Below are 20,895 nucleotides of genomic sequence, written 5' to 3'. Positions count from 1 at the left end.
TTTGACTCGCCAAAACATTTGGCAGCCCAGCGCACGCTACCCACATTTCGGCTTGGACAACAATGGCAACAAAGCCCGCCTAGGAGTGCATATGGTAGAAAGCTATAGATCTTATAATTCTCCAAATACACGCCACAACTAAGTAAAGGCTTCGTTCTTATATTGCATTACAAACTCCCCAAGGGCGTCAAGCGAATCATGACCAAATCCATCCTGAAACAGGCAAGGTTCATACTTCAAGAGCAGACGCGCAAGCCAATGGTAACTATCGCCCAGCTGAGAGGCTGCGAGCTCGGTCGCATTCCATGGTTCAGCCTGTGAGTGTTTCAAGTCCCATAATCTCTTCCATCTAGCTAGAAGGCCGAGAAGAGGGCTCTGCTCCCCCTTTTGGTACAATGGATTGGCCTGAGATAAGAAGATCAAGTTGTGGAAGGCTATTGAGTAGTTAGTTGGAAACATGACGGTCATGATGGTCAAGGTTAAATACCACAGATGGCAAATAACAATGCACTGAATGGAATTGCTTCAGCTGTACTCTCGGAAATGTCCATGTCGCTGTCAGCCATGAGCTGCTGCATGAATGTTGCAAAAGAAGTGGCAGGAGGATCAACCAAGAACGGATCCATGAGGATCCAATCTTCGCAAGTTCGAGCTCTGAAGGCGGCCTCTCTTGACGGAATATCTAGAACCATTTCGTTGAGGTTTATCTTTGGTGTGGTGCGGAAAAGAATGCTAACTTGGCCGTCAAGAAGATAGATTGAGAATCCAGTTCTGATGAACAGTTATTAGCCAACAAGCTTTGCTATCTTGCATCCAACAACATACCTTATCATTCTCTCTGTCTTGACCCAGAGGTCCCAGGATGCAAAGAAGGAAGGCGAACAACTTTCAATACCGGCCTTACGGGTAGAGAAGAGAGACAACGATCGTGCGGCAGCGAGAACCATGGGGAAGTAAATATTCCATGTTCGCCAGAACTTTAATTTTCCTCTCATACCAAGCTGAAGATAGACAGCGATGACAGCCGCGTTCACAAGGTCCAGTTGCATATCTGAGACGTGTGCGCCTGAGCCCCCCGTGATGAGCATCTCAAGCTCTCTGCTCTCAAAGACCACATGCTCCAACGTGTCGAGGCAGCTGAATGCCACCAGTCTCAGTTCTCGGGGTAGCGTATATATGGACCCTGCCACTATTATGGCCAACAGTAAGTGCGGTGAGGCTTGGTCAATGTTGAATGATGGCTGGTGTATCCCGGCATGGTACGGATACAAACGTCTGAAAAAGGCATGTAGAGCTTTCTGCGCATTATCCAAAGTCATGATTTTTGAAAAGACAGGATTTCTCCGAGCTGACTGAGAGTGATGACAGCCTATAAAACGGCCGGTGCCGTCAGATTGAAGCAGTCGCGATAGATCAGGTATGCGACGTTGGAGAGACAAACGCTCCGGTATCCCACCATTTGCCGCAAGGAAGGCATCTCCCTGGAGGTCATCGTGGGGTATCGTGAATGGAAAACTGTTGTATGGTGCTCCACTGTCAAGAAAGAAAGGAAAGCCCGAGTCTTCACCAACCGATGCCTGTTGGCCGTCGGGCCCTGGTGAGGAGGCGGTGATGTCCGGAGGGATGCAGGTGTCGATTTCCAAGGCATCTCGAAGGTCAGATATTGTCTTGTTACTAGACAACGTGAACTGCAGTAGATACTTCGCACTTGGGTTACAGCTGATGGATTGCGGTGTTGAAGAAGGACTTGATCCATGGTCGACCGAAGCCTCACCTCCAGATGGATCCAATGTGGGCGACAAGTTGACTTCAGGAGCCGGAGTCTTTTCAACGCGTTTCCATGAGCACGATACATGACGAAGCAAGCATCCCTCGCAGGGATTGTCGCCGTCGCACGCCAGCTTTGCCCGGGCACAAGGGTCGCAAGCCTTGGGACCAGGCCCACGCTTTCGCCCGGCGGGCATCGGTCGGGTACCACGGCTGGGGCATACCCTGCAGTGTCTCAGAAGGGAGTCGCTATTCTTACAGTGAGTCGCATTCTGACCAAGGGAGAATGAAGGGGCCTACCGGCGAGAGAAGATGCTATCGCAGAAAGGGCACTGGTGGTGCGTCTTGGGTCTGTCTATGTGACTACGTCAGAGAGGAGCAGGAGCGGTGCCTTGGGATGCCTACGTGATTTGGGTTCGTTGAATTCATCACGAGCCCTCAGTTCTCGGCCACCAGTATCATATTCGGGTGGGCAGTGTTCAAGACTTTTGTCCATCAATTCTCTGGGCTCATCAATGTGAGTCAACGAGGTTCACATTGGTGACACTGGTAGCTTGGGTGAGGGGAAACACCGTGCCTCCTCACCCGGACTAAATAAGGTTCCATCGATAAGATAAGATGACTAAACATGCGTTGGCTAATACAAGTCAACTAGGAAATACTCGGTTGACGTAGAATAAACACGCGAGTAGTGAGTACCAGGTGCCCCTGAGATTTAAAGCAAACGCATGCAACCCATCGACCTTGAAAGTTCCATTTATTGGTATGTTTACTATTTGATGGTCTACATCGCTCAACCAGTACGTAAATCTAAGCTATAGTCCATCTGCAAGTCTCCTGACAGCTCCACCAGAATCTCATCCTTGGCAATGCCCAAACTCGTGAGGGGATCAAGTTCAGACAGGGTGTCCGGAATCGACCACTCGAAACAGTCATCATACTCTAGACCTACCAAGTTTTCCAGCAGCATTCGCGACTCGGTTGGCCCGGGTTGAGTTGAGCCAATCGTGGCCAGCTGATCCACGTATTGCAAAGCTGCGCGACGCCTCTCGTCCGCCTGTTGCTCTTGTTGGCGGTTGATGGCATCCTTAAAGGTGCGCATAGCATTGTACATCTGGCTACTGGCTTGTTTTGGGTGCTCCGGCTGGGACAGAATATCGGTTGCATCATCGAAGCCATCCTTGAGATCCTGGCCAGCCTCTCCGGACAGGATCGCAAAGCCCAAGGTTAATCCGCCCATCAAAGACCAAAGTCTTGACCAGTCAGCGAGTCTAAGAATCTTAGGGGTACTTGGAGGACTCACTGAACAAGCCACAGGTTGGTAAACAGGTTATCGCATGCAGTAAGATTCTTGCATGCGGCCACCAGATACTTGGCCGAGACTACACAGGCTTGAGCAAGCCTAGGGATTCTCGAGTCGGACGAATGTTTTGAATCTTCCATTGGGGCGCCGTTTAGTCCATGTCCGAGTGTAAATATCAGGAACGGGCGTGTGACTAGGGTAACCCCGAGATAGTAGAGACATGACGCGTGGAACTTGGCCAAGTTGTCTTGTCTTGCCTCGGGAGTACAAGGTAGCTGGCCAAGCTCTCCGAGAGGATGCAGGTCACGAGAGACGTCTTTACCAAAGGCCTGAAGCTTTTCCAGGATTTCCTCAGCACCTGGAATTTCCATGCGCGTGCCCTGGCGCTGTCTCTGATTGAGTTCAGCCAACACACCACATCCTTTTAGGGTGATGTTGAAACCGATGTCACGAATCTTTGTGAAATCTTGTGTCTGGTCCATGGACTGTATCTCGAGGAGCCCTCCCGTGGTTCCGACGAGGCAATTGAGCAAAGTGTCAAGAATCTGAAGGCTCTTCCAGATCTGTCGACTTTGACGTGGCGAGAGTCAGTCAATACGGCATAGAGGTCATGGCCAGCAGACTCACATGGAAGGCTTTTTTGGCTCCCCAATGTCTTCTCGAATCCCCAGTTCGTGAAATCCCAACATCATGGCGGCCTTTGACGCGATACCCAAATACATCACGGCTGTGGTTTTTCGACAGGCTCCGAGCATATAGTAAGACATGAGTATAAACAATCTGACCGTGCTGGGTCTAGCATGCTGCAGCAGGCCTTCGAAGGCAATCTTTTGGCCGTTGGCCAAGAATGCGGCGGACAGGGCCTTGTTGGACTTTCCGAGTGCTTGAGCGCCAATAGCCATGGCCACAGAGGCTGCTGCAGTATCCTCACGTCTTGACTCACAGGGCTGTGACTGTGAGTCACTGTCGGTGATTTCAATGAACTCATCCAGAGTGAGAATATCAAGAATCCCGCTGGTCTGCTTTCAATTCAGCCAGTTTCCCGTGACCGAGGGCATCGACAACTTACCACTTCAAGAAAAGACGTAAAGAGGTCACGTTTTGCCGTCTTGTCTTGGTCAAGCTGCGCAGATTCATGCTCACCATAGTCTTCTTCTTCCAGCATGCTGTCAAAACCGTTGCCTTCGCTGAAGGGGGTGGGCCCGACGTGCCGCCTGACACTCTCTCTCAGAAAGTCGAGAAAGGAAGAAATGGTGCCGGAGCCAGTGTAAACTGCACCAATCAGTTCCCGATGGAAACGGAGTTAGGATGGAACATGAACAAACCTGCTTGGCCTTGTTGGTTGCACATGGCCCCCCGGTCAGGGGAAGGATAAGCCGCTGCAGGGTTGCCCATACTGGAACCTACTGCCGATATTGGAGAGATGGCTGACGCAACCGACGGAGGCTGCTCTGATGGCAGGTCACGGGCGTCCGAAGCTCTCTTTGCGCCCTGGACCCTCGGTGGGCGGTTCTGAGTTCCATGACCTTTGTGAGGGGGGAAGCGGTTGTTCCTGAAAGGGTCCCCATAAGTGCAGGTGTCAGTCCGGCCGCGTCTAACACACGACGTGCATGGCAACTCGGAGTCGCAGCGGATCTTGGACGTTTTGCACGACAAGCAAGCTCTCGCCGAACGTTGCCGTTCCTCGACCCTCATGTGTGCCCGGGGCATTGCCAAGGTAGCTGGATCTGAATGTGGGAAAGAGAATGGAGCACGTGAAGATGGATCACATACCGACGGAATCAAAGGAAGAAGAGGATCTGGCGGGGCAGGGGAGATTCTCATCCACTTATGCGACTTGATGTTGTGTGCTCCTGAGGTACAGGTGATACAGCCCCTTGACGCCTATCTACCCGCCCATGCACGTATGGATAGATACCGTATCTGCCTGCATGAACCCCGCATTTTAGTCCGCAGGCCGCTAGAATTAGCGTCAACATGGCTCTGGGACGGTCTTGACTCGTGCCCTGTTGTTCGTTGGTGGGTGAAAGACATGAAAAACATGGCAACGAGGCAGACGAGTGGCTAGTGATTCGCGAAGCCAAGGAGGTCATCTTCTGAGACCCAGCTGTGGTAAAATTGATACCACAATCAGATGAAGGGCCAAATCTTTACATGAGGCCTTTCTTCCACGTAATCAATACAATGCTGCTGTGCCGAGCCCCTGTCCTTATCGACGTCATCCGTCAATGTTGAGAGGTCCAGGCTTGTGGATTTCCTCCGACTAAGCCAAACTAGGGCGGCGGGAAACCTCCGACCAAGGTCCGAGTTTGGCTTAGCCTAGTTGCTTCAGATAGCTCAATCTCACTCGAATGGCAGAATGAGGCAACATGTTTGCGGGGAAGTGGCGCACAGGACGGTGCAGGTGTTATCTTGTCACTGACCTGGGGCTATGCGGTCCTTTCTTTTTGTGAGGGCTCGCTGGAGTAGACCGGCAGTCCGGAATGTCGTTTTGGCGTGTACACGTTCGGCGGTTATCACAGCTGACGGGATTTGACCAACGGTTTTGTTCACTTTCCACTGCCGGGTGACCAAGTCCATGAAATCAGAATTATGAGCCTCTATGATGTAACTACTCATATTGCTCGCTCAATATTAGCAGTCGAGTTCCCGGATACCTTTAATCCGGTCAGAAAGTCTCGTGCTCTTTCATCATTGCTTACCCCTGACTGGTGAGATCAGCCCACAGAAGCAACACCCCTTAGCGGCAAAGGGAAAGGGCGCGGCCCGCCGTCCAAACTCTTGATCCGACCCAGGCGCCCTTTGCAGACTTGGTATTCTTATCAATATATCTACAATTCAGCTTCGGGGATTTGAGGAGAATAGTGTGAAAAGCCGGGCTGCCAATGAGGTTCGCGGCTGGTATCTTCCTATCTTATGCACGGGTCAGTTCCCCAACACCCAAGCTGCACTTGAAACCTATCAAGGCTGCCGCCAGAGGAAGTCAATAATTAGATGACGGTGTTTTGAGGCAATGGGTTTAGATGCCGTCATATACTAATAACTGTCTCCTTTGCTGCTATGGCTGACACTCTTTCGCGGACTCGTAAGTGAAAGCAATCACAATGAAAACTGTCAAACTCCTCTACTACTTGCTCGTTTGTTTAAAAACATGGGCTGTTCGTGAAGCCCAAACCAGCCAGATTTTCGTCGCAGCAGCCCTTCTGTGGAGCCAGGAGATAGAGGGGGAAAAGCCAGTTAAGCATTTAAGAAATGAAACGACGAGCTCAAATTGCGGAACCAAGCTAGGTAGGGCTACAATGTTACTGGTTTGTTTGCCAATTCCTCAAGAACCACTCCCACAACCCTGTCAGCTTCATTCCGGTATCATCGCCACCCGGTAACCCAGGGCATGTCCTAAACACCTTTATCTCCCCTACAGCTATGCTGTCTCATTTGTGCTACGAGGAAGGCTAATGCTTACAAGGCGCATCAAATTCCCACCCTAACACATACCCGGAGACTTGCTCATAGCTCCTCGGCAAAGATTTGGTGGTCAGTGTATCCCATAGCCTTGACTGCAATCTTGGCACTCTGGAGCACTCGAGCCTTGAGGGTCATGGAATGATGAGGTTTCTCAACTGCAGAGTGTCAGCTGGACGAATTTACTATTAGTGCAGCGTCCACCTACAATTGTTCATCACCTTGGCCCAGACACCATACGTGGCCTTGAATTCAAAGGGCTTCAGCGATCTCCAGATTTGCAAAACAACATCTGGAGCCAAAGGAATGATGTTGGGAAAACTCCTGAGAAACTGATACGAGATGATGTCGGATCGTTTTCCGGGGTCAGGGTTGTGGCCTGACGCGACGATAAAGATTGTGTCGGTCACAAAGAGGCTCGGAAGATCAGTGTTGGGAACAGCCGAATGCATTACCATGCTACCGTCAAAGTGCCCCCCACAGATGGCCGTCGTAAGGCCAGGGAGGAGTTCTGTGTACTTGTCCGTGATGATCCTGAGCTCGGCTCCTGGGGCGTCTCTGCGGTTGATCCAAATGGAATCCGGTTCCGACACGTAAACGGGACATTTGAAGGTGCGGGACCAGTCTGCCCAGGTCCTGTGTGTTGTGTCGGGCTTTGAGCTGCTGAAAGACAAAGAGGATGACTTACGTATACATGTGAGGGTGCGAGATGACGATGAACTTGAGACCACCCAGTTCATTGATCTTGTCAGGGTCAGAATGTCGCTCGTCTTAGGGGGTTATTTTTAGCAAGTCATGACTGACCTTATTGACCGTGTCCTGGTCGAGAAAGGCAATGCAATCCCACATGACGTTTCCATGAGGCGTCTGGATGAAACACGAGCCTTGTCCAATGGCAAACTATCCCGAGCAAGAGCGGTCAGACACTGAATCCAGATATCAGAGGGGATCCATTTTACCTTTGGCTCGGTCCATATCTCTACCACCTTGGAGTCATTCTCCTGCCTTTCAAAGGCATTCTTGTGCCCCTTGGCCTTGAGTTCCTTCAGTGTCGTCCACGTCTGTCCAGCTGGAGTTATGCACTGTCGAGGATCTTCGCAGATGCGGCACTCGGGAAGATTTGACGTCTCAGCGTACTGGGTACCGCAGTTGGTGCAGATGAGGAGATCATCACTTGTTTGGAGTGTCATTGTTGCTTGCAATATAAGGTCGAACTTCTGTGTTGCCTGGTTCCGGTTGATGTTGAGGTTCGAGTTCAAACAAGTAACTAAATAATAATGTTCTTGCAAATGCACCTCCACGGGAAACGACATTGTCAGGTGAAACTACTCCAACGTGAGTTCCGGCGTGAGTTGGTCGGATAGCGGGCCGGAACTAGGGCTTTTCGGCTGATCATCACCTCCCGGCCGCCCGATCCCGGCCCCGACACCCCGGAAATCCATGGCCCGTTTTTCCTTGTTTGGGGGTTGTTGCCGACACCCCCCACACGGACTTGGTCACCTTTTGACTGCCCATATCAATGCCACATTCACAAGCTAGCAGATCCAGCATTACCCCCTCCGAGTTATTGACATTTTCCCTTTCGGCACTTCCGACCATGGCATCGCACACTGAATCCGACAGCCTCCTCGTTGACACACTGTCCGGGCCAGTGGTGGGCTTCATCGACACCTTCCCGCTGTCAGAGCGCTCGACGGCTAATTCTTCAGCACCTGGAAGTCGAGCCCCTGTTTCCAAGTGGTTGGGCATGTATGTCGCACAAACCCTATTAGACGTACTGCAGCTAAAACGCAGAGACCGTATGCAAAGGCCGGCAGGTGGGAGAGACCTTCGGACCCTGACGAGTGGAAATATGTGCTAGAGTGTACCGAGTTTGGGCCATCGTTTCCTCAGGGTCCGAGTCCCTTTGACAAGTTATACAAGGACAAGGAGGGCTGGCTGTCACGCGAGTTCCTTGGCCAGTCTGAGGAAGCATTCACTGTCAACGTCTTCGCACCTTCAGGGCAAAGGGAGAATCTTCCCGTTCTAGTAGGCGAGAATAGTATCTATCATGCAGTCTACACTGGCTAATGATGATTTCTGATTGCAGGTTTGGATCTAGCAAGTTCCTCACTTCCCTGTCGCGCCTTGGCTAGAATCAGCCACTAACCCCTGTGCTAGTGGTGGAAATTTCAACACGGGCACTGCCAACGCCCCAGTCCATGATCCAACAGAGTTTGTTCGTCACCAGGCTCGGATCGGGAACCCAGTCATGGTCGTTACCAGCAACTACAGGTATTCTTCCAACGTGTTGCTACGATAATCTTCTTGCTGACATGGCGGACAGAGTTGGGATACTAGGGTTTCTTGCTACGAAAGATCTTGTTGATGTTAACGGCCACGTCGGGAACTTTGGTTTGTCACTCTCCCCAGTGCTTGTGTTCACCGCTCATTGCCAAGGTTTACACGACTGTATCAAAATGTTTGAGTGGACTCGGAAGAACATTGCCGCTTTCGGCGGCAATCCCAACAATGTCACAGCAATTGGGGAGTCAGCTGGGGCGTTTGCCATCTCTATGCTGCTGCACTCGCAGAGAAGGTTATTCCAAAAGGTTATCCTAGAGTCTGGAAGCCAAATGGTCATGGTAAGTGTCTTGAGTCAGTCAAATGCGTAGAGGCTCTAACATGTAGGCCTACGGCAGTCTCAACGCAAGGAGCCCTTTTTCCCAGTCTATGACAAACTCCTCGAATCTGTGGGTGTCGACAATGCGTCCGATGGCTCAGGGCCAAAGGAACGAGTGGAAGCTCTGAAAAGAGTGTCAGCTGAGCGTCTCGTCAATGCGACATCCCGTCTATACTTTCGAGGCATCTGGGGAATCACCAGTGATCCCAACGAACCAGGTTGGGATGTTTCAATGTGGCACCAACTTGAACGAGGTGATACGCAGTCACCGACTCACTTTTCTATACTATGAAGCTTACTGGTGCTAATAGGTCATTACGATCCATGGATTACTGCGGCCATCATTAGTATCAACAAAGACGAAGGCACAATCTTCTGCGAAAAGGGAAAGGCGAGTCTCCTCCATACCAAACCAACCATATCACTAACCAACTGGTTAGTACTGGCAAGAGTCCAGTCTTGTTGATGCTCTCCAGACAAGGGGAGTGTATAGTAAAGACATGATGAAGAGATTCAGGCAGCTGTACTCTAAAGAGATGCTGTTGCCGGACAAGTCGAGCCTTTGCACGATAGGTGGAACGCTTTTCCATCGTGAGCTCATCGCAATCTCTACCGTTGAAATATGGGCTAATAAAGCATCTAGACGACCAGACACTCCTATCTCCGCTTCACCATTTTGCCATGTCACTGACTACCGTGCCCAATAGTCTTTCAGGCCGGAAGATGAAGGTCTATGCATGCCAGTTTGAAACGATACCTCAAAGATTGTTTGAGGGCAACGAGCATTTAGGAATACTTCACACCGGAGAGATCCCCTTTGTGTTCAACACTGCATCTCTCTGGGACTACGACGAGAATCATGCAGATACCAAGACTGCTCTTGCTGTAGGAATCAGATGGTCTAGCTTTGCACAGTCAGGAGATCCAGGTAAACGCCCTTTTTCCTTTGCCTGCTGCTCTGAAACGCTTGTACAGTCACTGACAGATCTTTCTGGGCAGGCTGGCCTGCATATACAGCCAAGAGGGGAGAAATGGTTGTGGTTAAACAAGGAGGCGCATTCTTGCCTGGTAACTTGAACGAGCTGCGCAAGGAGCATCGCGAATTCTGGGAACCCGTCAATTCGGAAGCCTCTCGTGCTTTTATTTAATCAGCGGCTTGTTCTCGGGAATCAGCTGCATAGAATAGATGCCAGAGGATCAATAAAAACACCTCCTTGCAAGCAATCATATCACAATCTTACGCCGCAGTTCATTGGATCGAGGAGGGATGGCCCTTCGACGACTTGCCTGATACTTCAAGTCAAGGTCATTCTTTTCCACAGGGGGCGTTTTCTATACCAGCATTATATTCAAGACCAGTTTCTGCAAATAAAAGAGACTTGAGCATTTCACAGGTCAGTGGAATCGAGCCTTGAGCAGTAACGCTGCCACTTGTCACTTTACTCCTACAAACGGATGCATCCAGGCAATTGGCAAAGGGATCAAAGTTCAGGGTAAATCAAATTCATCAATTGCCACTTTCATCTCCTTCTAAACTTTACAATCACTCCCTCTTGTTTCCCGAACCAGTAGCTTGTAACTCTCCACTCCGGCTCATCAGACGCCCACTCAAGTGTGTATCTCCGTAATGTCTGCGGGACAACCTTGCCGATCTCCATCAAAGCAATGTTCTTGCCCATGCAAGTTCGCGTTCCATATCCAAACTGCAGCAACCGATTCTTGTTAGCCCGTTGAGGCGATTAGAAGTGACAATCTCTTGAACTCACAGTAAAGAAGGCTCGTTCCATGGCCTTTATCTGCTCCGGGTCCGAATCGATCCATCTTTCAGGACGAAACGATTCAACGTCATCACCAAATGTTGCCTTGTCTCGATGGACGACGACGGTATCCATTGCGACAATCGTGCCTCCTGGTAGGTTCACACCACAAATAGTATCGCCCGTAGGTGGAACTACTCGCTCAAAGGGGAGTACGATGGAAGGGTTCAGTCTCATTGCTTCCTTTACCACGGCTTGACTAAATAGCAGATGGGTCAGTTGTTGTTGCACGTGGTAGTACTGGAGCGGACGTACAAGTATTCTAGCTTCTGGCTCTCCTCAAAAGCGATGTACTCAGACAACTGGCCTTTTGCTTGGGCATCGTCGATTTCCTGCTGCAGCTTGAGGTACTTGTTAGGATTCTTGATCAAGTGATAAAAGACGGCTCTCAGGGCCACGGCAGTTGTGTCGCTTCCAGCTAGACTATCCAAGTGTCAGCTAAGTGTTCTCAATCAAGCTTTCGAGGATGCATACAGGTTACTAGATATGTGGGTAAAGAGCTCTCGGGGACCTAGATCAGTGTTGCCCTTATTCATCTCCCCTTTGAGCCAGGCAAGGAGGTCGGCTCGGTCTTTGCCACCCTCGACGTCGTATCTTTTCATCTCCTCGCCGGTGATCTAAGCAAATAAGCTTTATACCTTGAATATGAAATCCCATAACGTACTAACCTGGAAGATATATCCAATCGCGTTGGCACTAGGCATCAGCCATCCTAAAATGGCCGTCGTCACATCATTGCCGAGGAGCAATCTGTGCAGCTCGGGAATTAGTCCGACCAAAGCACCGTAGGTTACAACTCCTTCTGTCGCCGGAATGAGATTCCGGACGTCTTTTCGTTCTTCCATGAAGCCAAATCTTCGCTGAAACGTCAACTGGGCTATCGCATCAAAGGTAAACCTACACAACAATCAGTCAATACGACACACGCCAGGTGCAGACATCAATGGTTAACTACCACTGTAGCCAGGTTGATAGGTCGATCTTTTGGCCGGCAAGATCATCCATTGCATCAAAGAAAACATCGATGCAGTCGTGAAACATGGGCTCTAAAGCGCGCAGGGCGGAGGCAGAAAACTTTTGTGAAACTGGTACTTTCAAGCGCTTGTGTGCCTCCGAGTCCTGCTGGGTGAATAAGTTATCCAGGGTCTTTCCTTCATACCGTCCAGCCATAGCCTTGTAAAAGTCGCTCTATGCGATGCAAGTTAGAGCTTGTGTCTTGTTCTAGCTTTGGACAAACCTACCTTGGCGTATCTGCCGCTGTAGGGATACACAATGGGAAGGGCTTTGGGGTCAGAGATGTAGACATGGTTCGGCCCAACTCGGACGATTGGTCCGTATGTTTTATGCAGACGAAGCAGTTTCCGAGGTCCGTCTCCATCCGCGAAGAGAAAAAAGCGATACAACCTGGTCCAGCGTGCGAAAGCCGGGCCCGGTAAGCCCCTCAGGCCCGGCCGCAGTGCGGAGCGGATAGCATCAAAGGCCAGCAGGATGAGAAATCCAAGAAAAATATAGCCGGTAAGCTCCCAAAGTTTAGGAGCTTCCCATTTCTCGAGTTGAAAGCGTTGGAGTTGGAGCTGAAAGGTATTCAAGAAGTCTGCCATGGTCGGTGGATGGCAAGTTGGTGTACCAGAAACAAACAATGGCACCTGATACCTGGATATTGGCTAGCTAATATGAACCTTTATGTTCTACATCTCGTTCCCTTGATCTACCATATCTGATAATCTGAGGCTGTGATCTTGATCCCGGCCATCTCGGATGTTGCATGCTGCTCCGGAGGGGGATCGGCAATCGGGCCGTGACCCCAACCACCTCCACTTCAATGGCATCAACCATGATTGGGAGTGGGCCTTGAGGTGTGTGCCGCCGTAGAATTAGACACAAAAAACGGCACCGTTTTCTCAAAGGGCTTGTCCGAGCCGATAGGAACATGTCAGCCGACCCGAGAAGTGACCAGTAAAGGCGCCGCTACCACATCGACAGTCGTTACTGCTTATCTCCATCTATACCTTCTCATGTCGTTCTACAGCTCAAGTAAAACCTCAAGTCAACAAGAGAAACAACCTATTCAAAGTCTCTGTACAAGACAATGGCGTTGAATGCTACAACTCACCCCATAGCCTCAGTCCGCAAGGTACCACTCGAGACCCTTCAACTCGGTATGTAAGCTAACTCTCCATGTGCAACAGGAGCTAGAACTCGATGAACCCTTTTCTCTCCCCAAATCCCGCTCTCAGAACGACATCGTAAAAGTCTCACTCGCACACTATGGGAGGTTGGCAACAAAACGGGGCTCCATGTGCACCAACCCCCTCGAGACGCCAGAAGAGCAACACCTCAGGACCAAGGAGTCTCTGAAAGTTCCCATCTTCGGAGCCCTCATTGAAAAAGAGGGTAAAAGCTACCTCTGGGATCTAGGCATCACAAAGGTAGCCCACAGCTCAGCTTCTGTCTAGTATCACTCGCTGACTTGCTATGGGTAGGATTATAAATACTTTTCAGGTCTGCTCAAGGCGTTCCTCGACGATGTGTTTACGCCCGTCGATCTAGTTCCCACCAGTTTCGCGCCTCGTCTAGTTGATGAAGCGGGGAAGGGCCCCATCGACGCCATCTTCGTCTCTCATGCCCACTCTGATCACTTTGGAGACCCGACTGCGTTCCCTGGCGACGTGCCCATTATTTACGGTCCAGGAACCGCCGCTTGGGTGCAAAGCGGCGCCCCCAATGTTCAACTCCCTCGGGAATACCTCCAACAACATCCGATCCTGGAGGTTGGAACTGGCGCCTTGGGCAACGGTAAGAGATGGCAAAGGATTGGACCGTTTGATAAAGGTTGGGACTTTTTCGGCGATGGGTCTCTTTGGCTTATTCAGGCTCCCGGGGTGAGTTGCCATACACCTTCTGGCAGTTTCGAAGACGAACGTCGTTATGAAGCTTCACTAACGTCAAATAAAGCATTGCTTGGGCTGTCAGGTCGCCCTGTGTCGCGTCACTGCATCACCAGACACTTATATCTTGCTTGCCGGGGACGCAGCTCATAGCCAAAGCCATTACGCCCCCGTCATGGCTGGGGGCACGTATGGGTTGCTCGGTAAGATAAGGCTTCCAGGAGAACCAGAAGATGTTCCAGCTTCGCACTACGCGTATGACGATTCAGATGCCGCTTATGAAACCATCAGCAAGCTCATCAGGCTGAACCGACTGGGAAACGTCATGACGGTTGCTGCTCATGAATATGAGATGGAAGCCGTCTTGGGGATGGAGCCGGGCGATTTAAGCAAGCCACTTACTCACTGGAAAGCGACCGGGCTAAAAGAGAAGAAGGCTAGACTTCATCTACTTCCTCAGAGAATACCTCGCGCGGGTTTGTTGTGAATGAGCCCTAAAGAGCCCACTTGCAGTCTCCCTAGGCAACAGAACATTATCTAGCAAAACATGAGCCCCAGACTCAGTTCCACATAGCATCACTCTTAGACTCAGTCATAAATCCACAAGAAGGATCGTGCGTCAGCAGCATCGCCATAACGACGCGAGCAATTCAATTCATCAAAAACTTTTCTGAAATACCAATGAACTTTTCCCAAACCCGTCTAGATCCCTTTTTTGTTCCCCATTTTCATCATTCGTTTCATGTTCCCAGAATTAAGATTAAGTAATAAAGTACCGGCCAATAGACCGGTGGGGGTTGAAGCAAAAAACAAAAGGCAGTACGTGACGCGTTCACATCTTGCACTTGAGAACAAAGAAGTTGCCGATGAGCAAGCCTCTTGCGACGACGAAGGAAATACCTGCTAGCACGATCATGCCGAGGTAGAAGCAGGCAAGAAGCTGGGAGCCGAGCTTCTCTAGCATCATTCCACTCAAGGGGATGGCGAGAAGCAGGGCAACAGCGACGCACATATTAGAAGAGCCTGTGATATGGTTAGTGAAGCTCATGGATATGAGGGGATAGAACATACCAAAGTATCGTGCGTAATCTTTAGGCTCGCAAGTTTTTCCAGTACATACTGCAACACGTTAGACCTAGCACAAAGCATTGCAAATAGGATACAAACATACCTGGAGAAAGGACGTAGAAAGATCCAGAAAAGTACCCCCAGAGTGCGGTAAAGATGTACAGCAGAGTGGCCGATGAAGTGGCAAAGGGAATGAAGAGCGATGCCATCAGAATGACGATTATAACCATAGTCGTAACCATGGCATTGAAGGGTCCGACCTTGTCGCCGATGAAACCTGTCGAGAAACGGCCAACACAAGAGCACGCGCCGAGGATGGAAATAAGCATGTAACCATCCTCAGTGGAAAAGCCGGCACCCGCAGAAATGGTAGGTAGAAGACCACCGATGCCGTAGACGACAAACTCGACAATGCAGACACCAATGGAAGTGGCGACGAATTTTGGGGACTTGAAAGCGGACAGATCCAGGCTGACACCTCCCTCCTTCTTGCTGGCCGACTGGCCCTCTGTGAGTCGACGGAATGGGAGGAAGCAAACCACACCAAGTGATGTGAAGCATGCGACGATGAGGGCAACGAGCCTCATGGACCAAGCCCAACCAAGGCTCTCAAAGGTAGCTCGGAGAGTCATTGGGTAAACGATGGATCCAAGGGACGTGCCCATCACGGCAATACCCATGGCGAGGCCACGGCGACGGATAAACAGCTTGCCAACGACACTAACTGCAGTGACGGCGCCAATGCTGGTACCAATGCTTCCAAAGACACCAAGGCAGAGCATGAACTGCCAGTAAGTCTTGCACTCAGCCAAGAGCAGGAATGTAGCGGTCGAGAAGAAGGCGGCGATGGTGCTGAGAAGCTGAGGGCCGTAACGGTCCAAAACAGAACCAATTTGAAAGTTGAAGATGAGGGAAAGGAACAGATACACTCCGTTGATCCATCCGACCTCACTGGTTGAAAAGTCACTCAATTGGTTGAGGCTCAGATGGGACTGGACTGTTCCAAGGGAGTTCATAAATCCTACACCGTGTTAGTGCGAACCACCACACACATGCACAAACACTTACCATAAGAGGAGATGAGGAAAAACATGGCTGCCAAGACACAGAGCCATGCTCCAATGTCTGACTCAATGTCCTTCTTTTCCAACTCCTTTTCAGAGTCAGAGTGCGAGTTGTCAGGCTCGGAGGGGGGAGCAGAAGGCATGGCGCTCTCGAGGTCCACGGTTGGGACCTTGTCGGTGAAGAGCATTGCAGTGGGAGACTGTGGTCGCTCCATTTTATTGTAAAGGGCTATTTGTATGAACAAATTGCTGTGATGTTTGTTGCCAATTTCCAAATCCATCACCAAGAGCACCCTGTATTTATATCACCTAGACAGATGCCTCTTCTCCCCCGGTCCCACAACATCATGATTTTCATTCCCGGCCGAGAAATCAATGTCACGACCAAAAAAACAATTAAGCTTGTTGACGATCGTATCGGGAAGAATTTGGTTCCACATCTCGAGACTCTGTTGGTCCCTGAGCAGGGAAGAGTTTTGGAACCAGTCATGAAAAATCTAATAATGGCCCAAGCTCGTGCGATCGGAGCGGCCAGACCCGCTCCATTGGGCTGGCACGTTGCGAGTTCTCTGGTCAGGCGGTAGGGTGAACCCGCTGAGGGGAGTCCACCTTGTGGGCCGTGTTGCCAGAAGATGCTCTCTTGTGACTGTCAAAGGCGGAACTTCGATGGTAATAGAATCCACGAGTACGTAGTGACGTCGCTACAAGGGGCCTCGGTGAGCTCACCATGGGCTGCCAGGTACCACTCGGCGCCAGGCACAGGCACCACGGTACATGACGGAGACGGCGGAGGTTCAAGACCGCCAAGTAAGCCCCTGTCAAGGGCCGACGCCACTCCCAGTTAAATCGAATGCCGGCGATCTGGCGTTGGATCGGTGTGTGCCGCAAAGGTTTCTTCAGCCGCAAAGATACAAGGATCACTCGCCTATGACTGTTTATTTCGTGATGTTTTCTGATGGCTCAGGAACCCTCATATTCACATCATCCACTTGGGACGTACCGTAGGCCCGAGTACCAACGCCACAGACCCATGGCAATTGCGCCCCGTGCAGAGTTTTTGCTTAGCTATTTGTAAACGGTCCCCAGCACGCCATCTCCCGGATCCTTCGCTTGTCCAGAAGATCGTATTTGTGTGACAGTTCAAAACAAGGTCTGAGCATTGACCGGTCTCTTCTCCGAGCACGGAGCCACGCGGCTCAGGATCATGGATCATCGGATCAATTGAAGTGGTCAAGATCGGAGGCTCGGAGTCATTGAACCCATGTTTTTCTTTTCTTTCCAGATGGAACAAGGGACACACCGAAATACGCCAAGCTTCGAGCCAAGATTCATGGTCCAATGCGCCCCCTTGTAGACCCTGTTGGGCCAGCCCAGTAGGAATTAATTGTTCGCATCCCGCCGGCAATTTGACGGTTGGTTCCTTTTACCCACGTCGTGAAAATCTTTTTAGATGGTCTCGACTTTGCTGACTCCCGCGTAACTCGGGCATTTCGCCTGGGTCAGATTTGAAACTTGGGTTACCGCTCCTGATCATCTTGTTGCTACACACGTTGGCAGATGGGCAGGCTTTGGCGGATATCTTTGAGTGCAAGCGCTTCTTGATGCAAAAATTCGCAGTGTTTGCATTGCAGTCACGAAGGTGTAATTGTGACGGGACTGGTCATACAGCGTCCCAGTGCAACTCAGCAGCGACACGTGGAAGGCGCAAGGCATTGATGTCCTCCCATCTCGTTACATGTGGGGGTCGCAAACCTGGTGTATAATGATTAATGACCACTTTAGCCTCTCCCTTTTCCATCAGCTAACCGAAAGGTAGGTGAGAGATTGGGCAGCTTTGACAGCCCAAGATCAGGCTCAGTCTCGGATCCGCGAAAACATGGCTCTCAAGGGCGTGGTGGCTGAACTTTTAGCCAGATAGTCCTGCTCTTCTTCCCCTTTTCCAGTGCCTCTCTGCTCGATATCAAGCGCACCGTGATGCTTGATCTACACGTTAGAGCATCGACTAGACGCATTAAAGAATATTTGGGCTACTTCAAATACAAAGTCTGCTCGTAGGATTCCACACAGATCAAATTTATCAAATGCTCGCAACGAGTCGTGCCAGGTCTCGTAGTCCACGTGCTCCTAGTGCTCGTCGTGCTCGTCGTTACTGATGCAAGTGCCGACAGCCCAGGTCGAGGCATGTTCAAATCGGGTTAATATTATGTGGAGCAGCCATGCATGGACTGGGTCTGTAGCCTGTGCCATTAATTTGTTATAGCTGTTGACTTTTTATCAAGATTATCGTTATCAATCAGCTGCCGCAGGGTAGGTGGCCCTCAGATGGCGGAAGAGGGCAAGCTTTACTGGCGCCTACAAAGTCGAAGTGATCCAATCTGCAGTGGGAGGGTTATCGGAGAAATAGACGTGTTTTAATCGAGATTTTTCGCCTCAGAAAAGGATAAACCTTATCCTTCATTTTTGCGGCCTTCGAGGATGCGGCTTGTTCCAGGACGAGATGATCTCTTGCGGACACATACAAGGGCCGAATAATGTAATTCTGTCTATGGCGGGCCTTGTAACCAGACAGAAGCTATGTATGATTTCATGTAAAAAGCCGTTTGTTGAGTTTCGCGTTATGGCTGAATTTGCAGCGTGTTTCACTGTCACGTGATAGTGATAAGTGATGAGGATCGAGGGGGGTTAAATTTGCAGTGAAATTTTCATCACAGCTTAGGTGATGTGGGGGACTGTTACACGGCAATAGCACGGGTAGTGTGCCCCGTGGAGAGCTGCAGGGGCGCGGCGGGTCGAAGAAATCACCACCGCTCTCACCATACAATTTTGGTGCTGGAACCGGCGGTGTTTTTTTCGACCCGCCAGGCCCGTAAAAAGACTCAACTTTTCACTGCAATTTCTTTTTACCTACCTACTATAGTGCATAGTAATAAAGATGAAGGTGCATTGAATTGATAGTACGTTACTTCTATTATAGCATATACCTATGTGACTGACAAATGTTCATAGGTTAGACTTCCTTATATGTTTTCACAGCGCCCCCTTCACTACTTGTCTAGATCTCGAGGACAGAGACTCTGGCTGGATGGGATTTGCACAAGCTTTAATGATTTCTGCGGTTAGCCCTGTTACTATATTAAATTCAACACCAAAATTAGACAAAGTAATAAAAATAGGTCCATTTAGCATGAATCAAAGGTAAATTTAATTTAACCAACTCAAGAACCTAACGTTTGGCTGTTACCTTTTTTCCACGGTTATCCTATCTCCAATCGTCGCAGGCTCATATACAGCGATCTTACAATCCATTACAAATTGTGGTAGACAGAAGTTATTTACCCTTGCGTGATGGTGATATCCGGCGGCAGACCTACTCGCCCTTGAGACCCAAGTTCCAACCCTCCAGCTCTGCGGTACTGTTGAATGCGGCCAGGTCAACGTAGTGAACCTGACGCTGACCTCCTCGACCAAACTCCTCTCCAGTAATATTCAGCAGAGCCAAAGAAGTCGTTGATGTCTTGGATGCGAGAAGCCCCGAGAATTTCTTGTCGATCAGGTTGAAAATCTCCTCCGGGGTGTAAAAGTCCTCTCCCTTTGACTCGATCTCATCTTTGAAGAATTTGACGTAATCACTGGAATGCTTCAGGTCGACTTTAGGCCCAAAGCCTTTCAGTGTCAAAGAATGTCCGAGAATGATTCTCTTCGGGGACAGACTTTCAACAAAGTGAAGTGTAGATAGCCAAGCCTCCGACAGGGTAGGGGAGAGTAGGTCGGCTAACCAGAGGTGAACTGTATGGCTGTAGACCGCGTCGCCAGCGATGAATGTAGAAATTGAAGGAATCCAGAAGAGTGTCTCATCTATGGTGTCAGCAACAAGAGGGCTGATGAGATGAATTGTGGTGGACTCGTCGCCGGGGAGCGTGAAGAAGGTAAAGTCGTAAGGAATCGGGATCACAGCTTTGTCGGCGACGGCGTCAGGCCCTAGAATACCCTTCCAGGTTGCAATCTGTGAAAGTAAGTTAGCGATCAACGACCACAAAGGATCCCTAGCACTGAATCCAACCTTTTGTTTAACCTCGTTCTCAATCAACGCAACTGCCCTGGAGTTGGCATAGAGCTTAGTCTCGGGGAACCGAGCGAGGAAAGCAGCCCCGCTAAGGTAATGATCAGGGTGGAAATGAGTTGAGAATGCTGCGACTAGGGGCTTGTCGGTAGTGTTCGCCAACCAATCCGCCAAAGCGACGGCCTGCGGAACTGCAAGAGGCAGATCAATGATCATTCCAGCCTCTGAGCCGATGACCAGAGATGACACCATATTTAGCGATGGACCTGGATTGATAAGTTCTCGACACGGAGCTTGGGTTTGCAGGTTGCCGAGGCAGCACCCAAGCAAGCCATGGCGAATAAAGTGAATTGCATCATGATGAAATGAGAAGATGAGAGATGTACTGAGATGGATGCTGCTTGTATTCAAAGCTGTTTCTTGCAGGGGGATATCCTTGAGTTTAATAACACTCCAGTAGTCGGAGATCTTACCTGTACAGCCCGAAATTTCATGAGTTTGTGAACTTTGAAAACATATCGGCATTGGGTGGGATGTCGTGAGGTGGGATCTTGAGGCGGGATGCTGATGTCACACTACAGTAAGTGGGATGGTACTGGTACCAGCGCCCCGGAAAGTTCGGTTTATGGTGGGATAATGACAGGCTAGAATATTACAAGATGTTCAGTAAGGATTTATTTCATTAGCAGGTCTGCTTTTTACCACCTATGATATTCGCCATGGACATGGACGGCCCGATTTACGTCGAGGTTAAGCAGGACGCCGCTCGCGACGCCAGTCAGTCGGATGTCCCGAACCTTGCAG

The 20,895-nt window shown here is 50.2% G+C and overlaps 8 protein-coding genes across 8 annotated transcripts; 2 read left to right on the top strand and 6 right to left on the bottom strand.

Moving 5' to 3' along the window:
* Positions 1-167: 167 nt before the first annotated feature.
* NECHADRAFT_86952 (uncharacterized protein) lies at positions 168-1,964 on the bottom strand (the record flags this gene model as incomplete). The annotated part of the gene is made up of 4 exons (XM_003041986.1): positions 168-213; positions 395-434; positions 488-771; positions 826-1,964. 4 exons carry the CDS (start codon positions 1,962-1,964, stop codon positions 168-170), a joined length of 1,509 nt encoding a protein of 502 aa, XP_003042032.1.
* Positions 1,965-2,560: 596 nt separating this feature from the next.
* On the bottom strand, positions 2,561-4,780 carry NECHADRAFT_86951 (uncharacterized protein; the record flags this gene model as incomplete). Its single annotated transcript, XM_003041985.1, has 5 exons — positions 2,561-3,020; positions 3,071-3,640; positions 3,698-4,089; positions 4,140-4,342; positions 4,396-4,780. 5 exons carry the CDS (start codon positions 4,778-4,780, stop codon positions 2,561-2,563), a joined length of 2,010 nt encoding a protein of 669 aa, XP_003042031.1.
* Positions 4,781-6,720: 1,940 nt separating this feature from the next.
* Positions 6,721-7,722, bottom strand: NECHADRAFT_52669 (uncharacterized protein; the record flags this gene model as incomplete). The annotated part of the gene is made up of 4 exons (XM_003041984.1): positions 6,721-7,168; positions 7,221-7,276; positions 7,337-7,432; positions 7,492-7,722. The coding sequence occupies 4 exons, from the start codon at positions 7,720-7,722 to the stop codon at positions 6,721-6,723; spliced, it is 831 nt and encodes a 276-aa protein (XP_003042030.1).
* A 407-nt stretch (positions 7,723-8,129) lies between these two features.
* On the top strand, positions 8,130-10,342 carry NECHADRAFT_86949 (uncharacterized protein; the record flags this gene model as incomplete). Its single annotated transcript, XM_003042051.1, has 7 exons — positions 8,130-8,281; positions 8,350-8,573; positions 8,693-9,156; positions 9,214-9,448; positions 9,506-9,629; positions 9,902-10,122; positions 10,170-10,342. 7 exons carry the CDS (start codon positions 8,130-8,132, stop codon positions 10,340-10,342), a joined length of 1,593 nt encoding a protein of 530 aa, XP_003042097.1.
* Positions 10,343-10,714: 372 nt separating this feature from the next.
* On the bottom strand, positions 10,715-12,612 carry NECHADRAFT_52508 (uncharacterized protein; the record flags this gene model as incomplete). Its single annotated transcript, XM_003041983.1, has 7 exons — positions 10,715-10,897; positions 10,961-11,210; positions 11,267-11,434; positions 11,486-11,628; positions 11,680-11,908; positions 11,967-12,197; positions 12,245-12,612. The coding sequence occupies 7 exons, from the start codon at positions 12,610-12,612 to the stop codon at positions 10,715-10,717; spliced, it is 1,572 nt and encodes a 523-aa protein (XP_003042029.1).
* A 488-nt stretch (positions 12,613-13,100) lies between these two features.
* Positions 13,101-14,386, top strand: NECHADRAFT_86947 (uncharacterized protein; the record flags this gene model as incomplete). The annotated part of the gene is made up of 4 exons (XM_003042050.1): positions 13,101-13,145; positions 13,201-13,440; positions 13,495-13,893; positions 13,967-14,386. The coding sequence occupies 4 exons, from the start codon at positions 13,101-13,103 to the stop codon at positions 14,384-14,386; spliced, it is 1,104 nt and encodes a 367-aa protein (XP_003042096.1).
* A 345-nt stretch (positions 14,387-14,731) lies between these two features.
* Positions 14,732-16,174, bottom strand: NECHADRAFT_52496 (uncharacterized protein; the record flags this gene model as incomplete). Its single annotated transcript, XM_003041982.1, has 4 exons — positions 14,732-14,922; positions 14,971-15,018; positions 15,071-15,988; positions 16,036-16,174. 4 exons carry the CDS (start codon positions 16,172-16,174, stop codon positions 14,732-14,734), a joined length of 1,296 nt encoding a protein of 431 aa, XP_003042028.1.
* A 3,455-nt stretch (positions 16,175-19,629) lies between these two features.
* On the bottom strand, positions 19,630-20,349 carry NECHADRAFT_7484 (uncharacterized protein; the record flags this gene model as incomplete). The annotated part of the gene is made up of 2 exons (XM_003041981.1): positions 19,630-20,034; positions 20,092-20,349. Coding segments are annotated over 2 exons (663 nt in total), but the record flags the coding sequence as incomplete, so codon positions are not given.
* Positions 20,350-20,895: the final 546 nt, after the last annotated feature.

Source organism: Fusarium vanettenii (genome assembly GCF_000151355.1).
Source record: "Fusarium vanettenii 77-13-4 chromosome 11 genomic scaffold NECHAsca_39_chr11_5_0, whole genome shotgun sequence".
Classification (NCBI taxonomy): domain Eukaryota; kingdom Fungi; phylum Ascomycota; class Sordariomycetes; order Hypocreales; family Nectriaceae; genus Fusarium; species Fusarium vanettenii.
Note: the sequence above shows the minus strand (reverse complement) of the source record. Positions and strands in the feature narration are given on the sequence as shown.